Here is an 11,579-nt window from a genome sequence, read left to right on the forward strand (position 1 = left end):
ACAAACTTGTGCAACCATCAGTACTAACTAATTCTAGAACATTTTTATCGTCTCCCAAAGAAACCCTATACCCATTAGCAGTCATTTCCCATTCTCTCCTTCTCCCAGGCCCTGGCAACCACTAACATATTTTCTGTCTCTATGAGTTTGCTTATGTTGACCATTTCATTTAAATGGGATTGTACAATATGTAGCCTTCTATGTCTGGCTTCCTTCACTTTGCATAATGCTTTCAAGGTTCAACCATGTTGTACCATGTATTAGTACTTTATAATGGCTGAATAATATTCCATTGTATTGATATACTACATTTTGTTTCTCCATTCATCATCTGATGGATATTTAGGTTATTTCCATGTTTGGTGGCTGAATAATTATGCTGTGAACATTCCTGTACAAATCTTTTGTGTGGACATATGTTTTCATATCTCTTGGGTGTATACCAAAGAGCTGGATGCTGGGTCATATGGCAGTTCTGTGTTTAACTTTTTCAGCAACTGCTAAGTTGTTTTCTACTTCACCTGCACCATTTTACAGTCCCACCATCAATTTATGAGGGTTCCCATTTCCCATTTTTCTACATCTTTGTCTACTGCTTGTTATTATCTGTCTTTTAAATTATTGCCATCCTAGTGGGTGTGAAGTGGTAGCTCATTGTGGTTTTGGTATGCATTTTCCCTGATTACTAAGGATGTTGGGCATCTCTTCCTGTGCTTGTTGGTCATTTGTATATCTTCTTTAGAGAAATGTCTATTCAGGCCCTTTGCCAAATTACCCATCCATCTCTGTTGCAACCTGCTGGGCAGGTCAAATCACAACCTCTGTTGCAGCTGGCCTTAAACCATCAGGAATTCATCAACAACTGCCACCTCCCCTATTTTTGGCTCTAGCTTTCTTTTTTTTTAAAAAAGATTTTATTTATTTATTCATGAGAGAGACAGAGAGAGGGGGGGGGGGGGAGGCAGAGATACAGGCAGAAGGATAAGCAGGCTCCATGCAGGGAGCCCGATGTGGGACTCGATCCCAGGACTTCAGGATCATGCCCTGGGCCAAAGGCAGTTGCTAAACCGCTGAGCCACCCAGGGATCCCCTGGCTCCAGCTTTCTTTTTTTTTTAATTTTTATTTATTTATGATAGTCACAGAGAGAGAGAGAGAGAGGCAGAGACACAGGCAGAGGGAGAAGCAGGTTCCATGCACCGGGAGCCTGACGTGGGATTCGATCCCGGGTCTCCAGGATCGCGCCCTGGGCCAAAGGCAGGCACCAAACCGCTGCGCCACCCAGGGATCCCTCCAGCTTTCAACTCAGTACTCACCAGAGAAAGCCTAATCTGCTTCCCAAACCAATCACATAAAATGCCCTGCTTTTTATTAGCCCACCTCCAGCTTTTTAAAAAATTTATTTGAGAGAAAGCGTATGGAGGAGGGGCAGAGAGAAAGAGTCCTAAGCAGACTCTGCACTGAGCATGGAGCCTGATGTAGGACTCAATCCTAGGACCATGAGATCACGACCTGAGCTGAAACCAAGAGTCAGACGCTTAACCTACTGTGCCACCCAGGTGCCCCACAGCCTCCTTCCAGCTTTTACTGCCCACAGCCTCCAATCAGACCCAAAAGACTGCATATGCAAATAGACAATGACCAGACCATGTATAAAAACAGAACTTTGCCCTACAACCTGCAGCACCCTGCCCAGGAAATCAAACCCTTACCAACAATAAACAAGCCAGGAAGCCAGCCTGCTATAAATCATACTTTCAGGAAGTCAGATTTCTATCTCTAGTGATAATCCAGGAAGTGAAGCAGTAACTTCTGTAACAACCACCCCCAAATGTCCAGGACTTGATTAATAACTGACAAGTTTAGGGGTACCTGGGGGGCTCAGTGGTTGAGCATCTGCCTTTGGTTCAGGTCATAATCCTGGGGTCCTGGGATTGAGTCCTGCATCAGGCTCCCTGCAAGGAGCCTGCTTCTCCTCTGCCCATGTCTCTGCCTCTCTCTGTGTGTTTCTCATGAATAAATAAATAAAAGCTTTTTTTTAAGAGAGAGACAGAGACAGAGACATAGGCAGAGAGAGAAGCAGGCTCCTTGCTGGGAGCCTGATATAGGACTTGATCCCTGGACCCAGGATCACGCCCTGAGCCAAAGGCAGATGCTCAACTGCTGAGCCACCCAGGTGTCCTTAAATAAATAAAATCTTAAAAAAAAAAAACTGACAAGCTTCCTTCATTTTTGTCCCTGCTTCCAAATTAGGACCAACAGAAGAAAACTAAATATGCACCCCTAACTAATCACCCAGCATGCCCTGCTTCTAGGTAGCCTGCCTACAGCTACCCCATGCCAGTGGCCTCCAGTCAGGGCACACCTGAAGCCTTCCCTCCTTTTTTTTTTTTTTTTTTTTTTTTCCTATAAAGCTTTATCCTCTCTGTCTGCCTTTGAGTCTATGCCAAAAGGCAAGTGACAGTATCTGACACCCTTGCTATCAGAAGCTCAGAATCAATGGCCTTTGCTTTTCTCATTTGGTTTGCCTTCACTTATTTCCACAGGGCCTACCTGAAGTCTTTCCTTTTTTCACTAGAAAACTTTCCCACTCCTCTGCCTGTCTTTGAATGTCTGCCAAACATAACCCATGATGGCAGACTCTCCTTGCTACAGCGGGCTCTGAATAAATCGCCTTGTTTTGTTCTCATTTGGGTGGTTTTCGTTTATTTTCACAGTAGGATTGCCAGATAAAATATAGGATGCTCTGTGAAATTTAAATTTCAGATAAACAACAAACAATTTTTAGTATAACCATGTCCCAAATATTGCATAATTGTGATTTGCTAAATCTAGAACCCTAAGCATATGTAAAAATGTGACTCCACACAGAATTCTGAGAGAGGAGCATCTTAACACAAGGCAGCTGAATAATTCTGCTTGGCTGAGCCCTCTGGTTTGCTAAATACCAATTAAATGACATTTCTATTTTCTGTTTTGTTTTGTTGTGTTGTGTTATTGTACCAGAAAAGTGCTTATGCTCCAATCAGTACCATGCTTTGATTTGCCTTTATCAAGCTGGGAGGCTTTCAAGTTACTGTCTGGGCTTTAGCCCCAGACAATACAAGGCATTTTATTCTAAAAGTCCTTTGCTCCATGTGTGTTAATTAGAGTCATTTCTTGCCAGTCTCCCGTGTTCTTCAATTCCAGTAATGTCAGTTTGGTTGCCCAAGTCCCTGGAGGTTCATGCAGCCTTCATCGGTGATTTATTTTTGTCCTAACCAGATGGCTCCAGGTTCCTGTGACTGCACAGGAGTCTTTTGGATTATCCTGTTTATCTTTTCCAGTGCTCAAGGTAAGGGTTGATCTTCATGAAGCACATTTGTCAGCAAGATAAGCCATTCACCACCACTGCTGCCTGGACACCATAACCAAAGTTACTAGATTTAATATACATTTTCATAAACTCCACCACAAAAGCTGGAAGGGGATTATTGGCTTGTTTTTTGATACAGCCAGTGGAAGGGCAGCACCTGATCAGGCTCAGCAGAGGAAAGGGACTCTACAGGGGCACCAGAGGCCCCAACTGAGCACTTCTTCACCTTTAAGGAGGCGGGCATGAAGCAAATAAGCAGAATATCTTTAATGAAACTAATAAACATGCGAAGGTAGGTGCGATGTTTAAAGAAACAATAAATCAAAACTGATACATGCAATATTTCACTGCTAGATTAAGGAATTCATCCAAAGGGAACACTTGGCTTTTATTTAAAAAATGATCTCCAGGGGCACCTGGGTGCCTTGGTCAGAAAAGCATCTGCCTTCAGCTCAGGTCAGGATCCCGGGGTCCTGGGATCGAGTCCCATGTCGGGCTCCCTGCTCAGCGGGGAGTCTGCTTCTCCCTCTCCCTCTGCTGTTCCCCCTGCTTGTGCGCTCACACACACTCTCTCTCTCTTTCTCTTGTGCACGCGCGCGTGCGCGCACACAGGCGCACACATAAAAAAAATCTTTAAAAAAAAATCTCCATACATTCCCACACAATGAAAGCTCTCTCACATCAGCCTAAAGTAAAGCTGAGTATGCTCTGGTTAGTGCTGGTTTTGAAAACTTGAAAAACGGGCAGAAAGCCACCCAATGTAAGATTCGTGGCATTTAAAGTTACACACATGGACATGTGTGGACATGCACATCAGAACACATATAATCCAGGAATTATGACTTACTATTGTTAGGGGTTTCAGTCACCAAAAATGTTTATTGTTCAAAATGTGAAGGACTCATAATGAACACAGATTGTCAGATGACTGGTTCTCATTCCTCCATCAATTTCTATTGTGGCCTATCCATGCAAGACAGAAGTCAAGTGGGCTCTGTAACAGCAGGGAGAGCTACTTGGCCTTTATCCTAGAGAAACCAAATCAAGAATTTCTGACTTTGGGGATCTATTTAGACTAGTCTGTGCCTTTTGGTTGGCCTAGGGAACTCAAAAGCTAATAAAGTAGTATGCTTGCCCCATAAGCCAATTAGAAGCTTTTCCCTACAAAAGCCATTATGACACAGTGCTGTCCACTGAGAGTGCTATAATAAAGGCAAAAACATGCATTGAATGAATCTGGAAATACTTTCCTGATTTAATCTAGACCTTGAAAGCTAAGAAAGACAATGACAGATGAATTCTGTGTGTGTTTGGGGGTGGAAATAGGGTGGGGAGGGAGTCAGGGTACATTCAGAGTTAACAAAAGTAGAAGCCAAGAAGAGCAAGGAATGTTTATGAAAGGGGGAGCAAAGTGGGTGTTTTGCAACATGGTTGCAAGAGGGGATGTGAGAGAATGAAGAACAGAAAGGCAATGTTAGGGGTGTGTAGGTGGCTCAGTCAGTTAAGTGTCTGACTCCTGGTTTTGGCTCAGGTGATGATCTCAGGGTCGTGGGATTGAGCCCCACATTGGGCTCTGCACTCAGTGGGCTCTGCTTGAGATTCTCTCTGGCGCGCTCTCTCCCTCTGCTTGTCACCCACCCCCCCAAGTAAAAAAAAATCTTAAAAAAGGCAATGTCAGAAAACAAAAAGGCAATGTCAATGATAGAGACCTGAAATCCCAACGATAGTGGCTACTACAAATTTCCTGCTTTATTTTTGCTAAGTGCTTTTCACCAAATATCACAATTAAAGCACACAACTCTCTGAAGTAGATATTGTAATTCTTATTTTACAGGTGAGAAAACTGAGGCCCGAAGAGTTTATATCACTCAAAGTTTCAATCTGGGGTATTGACCTGTAACACATCATGTTGAGGAACTCTGTTGGGCACCAGAGGAGCTAAGATGTAGGGTTCTGATGACCAGGTCAGTCTGACTCTGTTGCTGCACACCTTCATGCCTTCTTGCATTAAGTACCCTCATCCTCCTTTGCCTTCCCACAGTTTATTCATATTAAGTTCTACCATGGCCATATTTTTTTTAAAAAAGATTTTATTTATTTATTCATGAGAGACACACAGATATATAGAGAGAGGCAGAGACACAGGCAGAGGGAGAAGCAGGCTCCATGCAGGGAGCCCAACATGGGACTCGATCCCAGGTCTCCAGGATCATGCCATGGGCTGAAGGCAGCACTAAACTGCTGAGCCACCCGGGGATCCCCATGGCCCTATTTTTTTAAAGCATTGTATTAATGTATTTATTTGAGAGAGAGCAGAGCAAAAGAAAGCAGGGGGTACGGAGGGGGGTGAGGAAGAAGCAGGATCCCTTTGATCAGGGAACCCAATGCAGGACTCCCTCCCAGGACCCCCAGGATCATGACCCAAGCCAACTGTAGATGCTTAACCCACTGAGCCATCCAGGCATCCCTACCTGTAACATTTCTTGAGTGCCTGGTTAGAACACCTTCATCATCAGCTTCACCTGGGAAGGCAGCTTTTCTGCATATGTACAGGATGCGCTCTTGGGCACTGGCACTTTTGTGACCTCACTTAATTTTCTCTAGGTGTGTATTGTACATTCCCATTTTTTTAATAAGGAAACTGGGGCCCATAGAAGTTAGGTTAACATGTGTCAAAGTGTTAGAGTAAACAGGTACTTAGATTTTTAAAAAATAGTTTATTTATTTATTTATTTATTGACTGACACTGAAAAAAAATTTCCAAGGTATATTGTTAAGTGACATAAGCAAGTTTCAAAGTATTATGCAAACTTTATGTAAAGGTGTGTTTATATTTGTACACATCTAGAATACCTCAAAAAGGAAATACAGGATACTAGTAACATTGGTTGCCTCTATGAAGGGAAGGGAAACAGGTGGCCAGGGCATGGTGTGGGAGGGGTATGATTTGGATAGGGAAAGACAGTGGCGTTTTGTTTTAAAAGCCTCTGATGGGGGGGATCCCTGGGTGGCTCAGCGGTTTGGTGCCTGCCTTTGGCCCAGGGTGCGATCCTGGAGTCCTCGGATCGAGTCCCGTGTTGGGCTCCTGGCATGGAGCCTGTTTTTCCCCTCTGCCTGTGTCTCTGCCCCTCTCTGTCTCTCTGTCTCTGTCTCTGTCTCTCTCTCTCTCTGTGTGTGTCTATCATGAATAAATAAATAAATCTTTTTAAAAAAAGAATGAAAAGCCTCTGGTGGGGGGCAGCAGCCCGGGTGGCTCAGCGGTTTAGCACTGCCTTTAGCACAGGGTGTGATCCTAGAGACCCGGAATCGAGTCCCACGTCGGGCTCCCTGCATGGAGCCTGCTTCTCCCTCTGCCTGTGTCTCTGCCTCTCTCTCTCCCTCTCTCTCTCTCTCTCTGTCTCTCAGTCTCTCATGAATAAATAAATAAATAAAATCTTTAAAAAAAAAAAAGCCTCTGGTGGGGCACCTGGGTGTCAGTCTGTTAAGCATCTGACTTCGGATCAGGTCATGATCTCAAGATCCTGGGATTCAGCCCCATGTCAGGCTCCCTGTTGAGTGGAGAGTCTGCTTGTCCCTCCCCTCTGCCCTTTTCCCCACTTGTTCTTTCTCTCTCTCAAATAAATACATAAAATCTTAAAAAAAAAAAAGATTTTATTGGGATACCTGGGTGGCTTAGCAGTTCAGCATCTACCTTCAGCTCAGGGCATGATCCCCATGTCCAGGGATCAGGTCCGGGGATTGAGTCCCACACTGGGTTCCCTGCGGGGAGCTTGCCTCTCCCTCTGCTTGTGTCTCTGCCTCTCTCTGTGTGTCTCTTATGAATAATTAAATAAAAAAATAATTAAATAAAAAAGATTTTATGTATTAGAGAGGGAGTAAGCATGAGCAGGGGAGGGTGGGGGAAGGGAGAGGGAGATGGAGAGAATCTCAAGTAGACAACACATTGAGCACAGAGCCTAATGCTCTGATCTTATGACCTTGAGATCATGACCTAAGCTGAAACCAAGAGTTGGACACTCAAATGACTGAACCACCCAGGTGCCCCAGTTAGTTAGGTTTTAACAGGATGCCTGGAGGCCAGCAAACAGAAAGTCATGGCTTGCTATGGGAAAATTGTGGAGGCCGAGAAAATTAAGGCCATTCCACTTTAAGTTCAGCGTTATCACAAGTACAGCCACCCCAGGCCCCTGTGAATAAGAGCTGAACTTTACCTTACTTCAGTTACAGGAAGAAAACAGCTTACAGCTTAACGTCCTAGAAAGCACCATCTTAGAATAAAAACAGAGCCCAAGCCAAGGGCAGGAAGCCCCTATTAGAATGAGAACAGAGCTCAATGCCCTTGAAGGCCCCATATCAGAATGTAAACAGAACTTGAGGAATTGCTCCACCCCTTCGGGAGATCCCCTCGACCAGTCCTTAAAACTAAGCTGAAACCCACCTCGGGGTCCAGGTCCCTGCTCTGCTGTGTCGGGAATACTTGGACCCAAGCTCGAGCTTGTAAATAAACCCTCGTGTGTTTGCATCGGTGTCGGCTCCTTGGTGGTTTCTCGGATTCGCAATCTTGGGCACAACAAAATTAGAGACGTGTCCTGGCAGCACTCCAAAAACAAAGCAACAGGAAGTTGGATCGAACCAGACAGGCGCATGACAAAGGAAGCCAGACACCCTGACCACGTAAGGGAGAAAAGGCATGAAACCTGCTCCCAAGAAATCCCATTCTCAAGTAATAAATATTCTACCTCTAGTTAACAACTGTAGATAAAAGATAAAGACTCAAAACCCCAGGGAGCCCAGCTTCTCCCTGGAGCTCACCTGCTCTCACATCATGAGAGTATATTCTCTCTTTAATAAGCTTGCACGGCCGCGGCTTGGGCCGTGTCGGCCGCCGAGCGGGCGCTCCCCGGGACGTGGCGGGCTGCGTGGCCCGGCGGGCCCTGGCCGTGGGCAGCCGCTGGTGGGCCGAGGCCACTCTGTGTGGCAGGTGGAGCTGGGGCCTTCCTGCCAGCGGCGACAGCGACGACGCGGAGGCACCTCTCGTCCCGAAACCGACCAGAGGGCAAAGTTTTGGAGACGGTTGGTGTATTTGAGGTGCCAAAACAGAATGGAAAATATGAGACCGGGCAGCTCTTTCTTCATAGTGTTTTTGGCTACCGAGGTGTCATCCTGTTTCCCTGGCAGGCCAGACTATATGACCGGGATGTGGCTTCTGCAGCTCCAGAGAAAGCAGAGAATCCTGCTGGCCATGGCTCTAAGGAGGTGAAAGGCAAAACTCACACTTACTATCAGGTGCTGATTGATGCCCGAGACTGTCCACATATATCTCAGAGATCTCAGACAGAAGCTGTGACTTTCTTGGCTAACCATGATGACAGCCGGGCCCTTTACGCCATCCCAGGCCTGGACTATGTCAGCCGCGAAGACATCCTCCCCTATACCTCTACCGATCAGGTTCCCATCCAGCATGAGCTGTTTGAAAGATTTCTTCTGTATGACCAGACAAAAGCACCCCCTTTTGTGGCCCAGGAGACGCTACGGGCCTGGCAAGAGAAGAACCACCCCTGGCTGGAGCTCTCTGATGTTCACCGGGAGACAACAGAGAACATTCGTGTCACTGTCATCCCCTTCTACATGGGCATGAGGGAAGCCCAGAATTCCCATGTCTACTGGTGGCACTACTGTATCCGCTTAGAGAACCTCGATAGTGATGTGGTGCAGCTCCGGGAGCGACACTGGAGGATATTCAGTTTATCTGGCACCTTGGAGACAATGAGAGGCCGAGGGGTGGTGGGCAGGGAACCAGTGTTATCCAAGGAGCAGCCCGCATTCCAGTTCAGCAGCCACGTCTCCCTGCAAGCTTCCAGCGGGTACATGTGGGGCACATTCCGCTTTGAGAGGCCTGATGGCTCCCACTTTGATGTTCGGATCCCTCCCTTCTCCCTGGAAAGCAATAAAGATGAGAAAACACCACCTTCAGGCCTTCACTGGTAGGCTAGCTGAGGCCTGAGTGCCTAGGCTCAGCCCCTGAAGAACAGCTCTCATCCCACAATTGCTGCAGAACTCTCTCTCCACCATGGGCCACAGTGGGTCTTTTTATCATTTGCGCCGTTTGATTGTGGGGTTCTTTTTCAGTGCGTGGGTGTAATCTTTTTCTCCAGAAGACCTGTGTAGGACTCCTCCAAGGCTGGCCTCCCCTGTAAGCCCTGGCTACACTGTGTTCCAGTAAAGCTTTCCACCAGGAATTCTATGTTCAGCTGCCACAGGCCTGGGGTATCCTGGCTTGTCACACAAGTTGTTTGGAATATGAGGTTTGGTCAATAAACCAGTGCACACTTGGCCACCCTTGCCATTTCTGCCCCCCGGGGTCTCAGGCTCCCTTTTTGGTGTAGTTGGGGCCCTTGGTTGCTTTCCTTTGCTGCCTTTCCAAGGAAACTGCCCCATCTACTAGAGTATGTATCTGTTTCTTTCTCTACTGAGGCTGGGGCTTGGCTGGATGTCTCCTGGGGTCATCATGCCTCTCAGCCAGTGGGTTGGAGGCTAGACTGGACTCGTTCTTTATCCTCTGCTAAGTGCAGAGCAGGAGGCCAGCAGCAGGCTCAGGCTCTCAGCACTGGCTAACCATTGACATCGTTGGCCTCACTGGGCCTGGGAAGGAGTGAGGCAAGCCCTTCAAGTTCCCTGGAATAGCTTGCCAACCCTGAGCCTGTCAGGCCTCCACACCGCAAATGCAGAAACTCAGCCAAGGAGCTTTAGTTATGTATGGACGGTGACTGAGCCAAGCTACTTTCTGAGCTGCTCGCAGATCTCCAAGAGCCAGAGATGAAATGTGCTGCATTTTCCCGAGTCTTAGGATTCCTGCTTCCCTACCACCATAGTGATTGTTAAAGAGGTCATTTTATTCTCAGTTCCAGCTCTCAAAAAAAAAAAAAATAAGCTTGCCCATTTGTACTACACAGCCACTATGTCTGATCTTTCCTGAATTCTTTCTTGCAACAAGACCAAGAGCGTTTGGTACCATCTCAGGGATGGCCTGGGTGGAGGCCACAGGGCCTGGAGATCTCCCCAGTCCACCTGGCAACAAAAGAATAACCCAAAGGCATATTGTTAATTATTATTACACTAATTTGCTTGAAACAAAACACTAATAATAGGTTGATTTTACCTTACTATGGATTTATCTACTAGAAAGATGAGAGGAAAGAAGGGAAACCAAAGCCGTATTTGGAAATGGTGAACGTTGTTTTCCTCTTGTTGGGTAAGCTGGCCACCAGCAAAAGTTGGGTGTTCTGCTCTTGGGCAGCCAGACTGGGTCCTCAGGGAAAATCAGTGTAGATGTTTATGGATTACCAGAGGATCCTGGGAATTTAACTCCAAGCAATGTGTGACAGGCTATGTCTGTGCTACATTTGTCAGTGTCTTCTCCATCTCAGCTCTGCTAGCCCTATACCATCAACTTTCCCAGAATTTTTCAACTACCCTAATCAGTCACTCAGCACTCAGCCAGGTTGACCATGAGGGCTGCAGGTTCCTTCTGATGCCGATCATGAATTAACTGTTGCTTTGGGATCATGGCTATGCAGCATCATTTAAGAACCTGGATGTTAGATGGTGAAGGAGAGCAAAAAGCCTAAGAACAATCATAATAATAAGAAATGTTGGAATCCACTGTATGTCCAATTTATTAGTTTGCCTAAGTCCAACCTGGAGAGCAATTCACAAGAATTAGTTTGGTCAATATTAGTTAAGCAAATGGCTTTTTAGTTAACTGATTGCTCTTCTTCTCCTAAGGTATTTATTGGGTACAATAAGATGTGTTATCCATTGCCCAGATTCCACTTTGGCTGGTGAGCAAATAAAACTTCTATCTGATAAATTTATGCTCATCTATTATATTTCTAATGCTTGAGCTGTTTCTTTCGCTGTTTGAGCCAGAGTCTGAGATAAATTATGGATAAAATGATCTAGTTCAGGAACTCCTAGCCAGAGCATAAATCCTTGCACTAATCAGTGAAATAATGTCTTCGGTATCTCCTGGTAAGGGAATTTGTCAAAATATTAATAAAATGAGAGCACAAGGAAGTTCAGTTTTGAATGCTTGGGAAAGCTGAATGAGTATACTCAATGTGTAGGCATATTTTAATATGGCAAGCACAGGAAATCCATCTGATTATACCCAAAGAACATCCCAAGGGATTTATGGTAGGTCTACTCTTGGTCTCTCTCCTGGGA

The 11,579-nt window shown here is 45.8% G+C and overlaps 1 protein-coding gene across 1 annotated transcript in view; it reads left to right on the forward strand.

Moving 5' to 3' along the window:
• Positions 1–9,686, forward strand: part of LOC112673211 (polymerase delta-interacting protein 2-like) — a 29,908-nt gene extending 20,222 nt beyond the window's left edge. Inside the window, 2 exon segments of the mRNA XM_035712292.2 lie at positions 8,206–8,310; positions 8,312–9,686. Coding sequence (XP_035568185.1) covers positions 8,206–8,310; positions 8,312–9,341 — 1,135 coding nt within the window. The 3' untranslated portion in view covers positions 9,342–9,686.
• Positions 9,687–11,579: the final 1,893 nt, after the last annotated feature.

Source organism: Canis lupus, chromosome X (assembly GCF_003254725.2).
Source record: "Canis lupus dingo isolate Sandy chromosome X, ASM325472v2, whole genome shotgun sequence".
Taxonomy (NCBI): domain Eukaryota; kingdom Metazoa; phylum Chordata; class Mammalia; order Carnivora; family Canidae; genus Canis; species Canis lupus.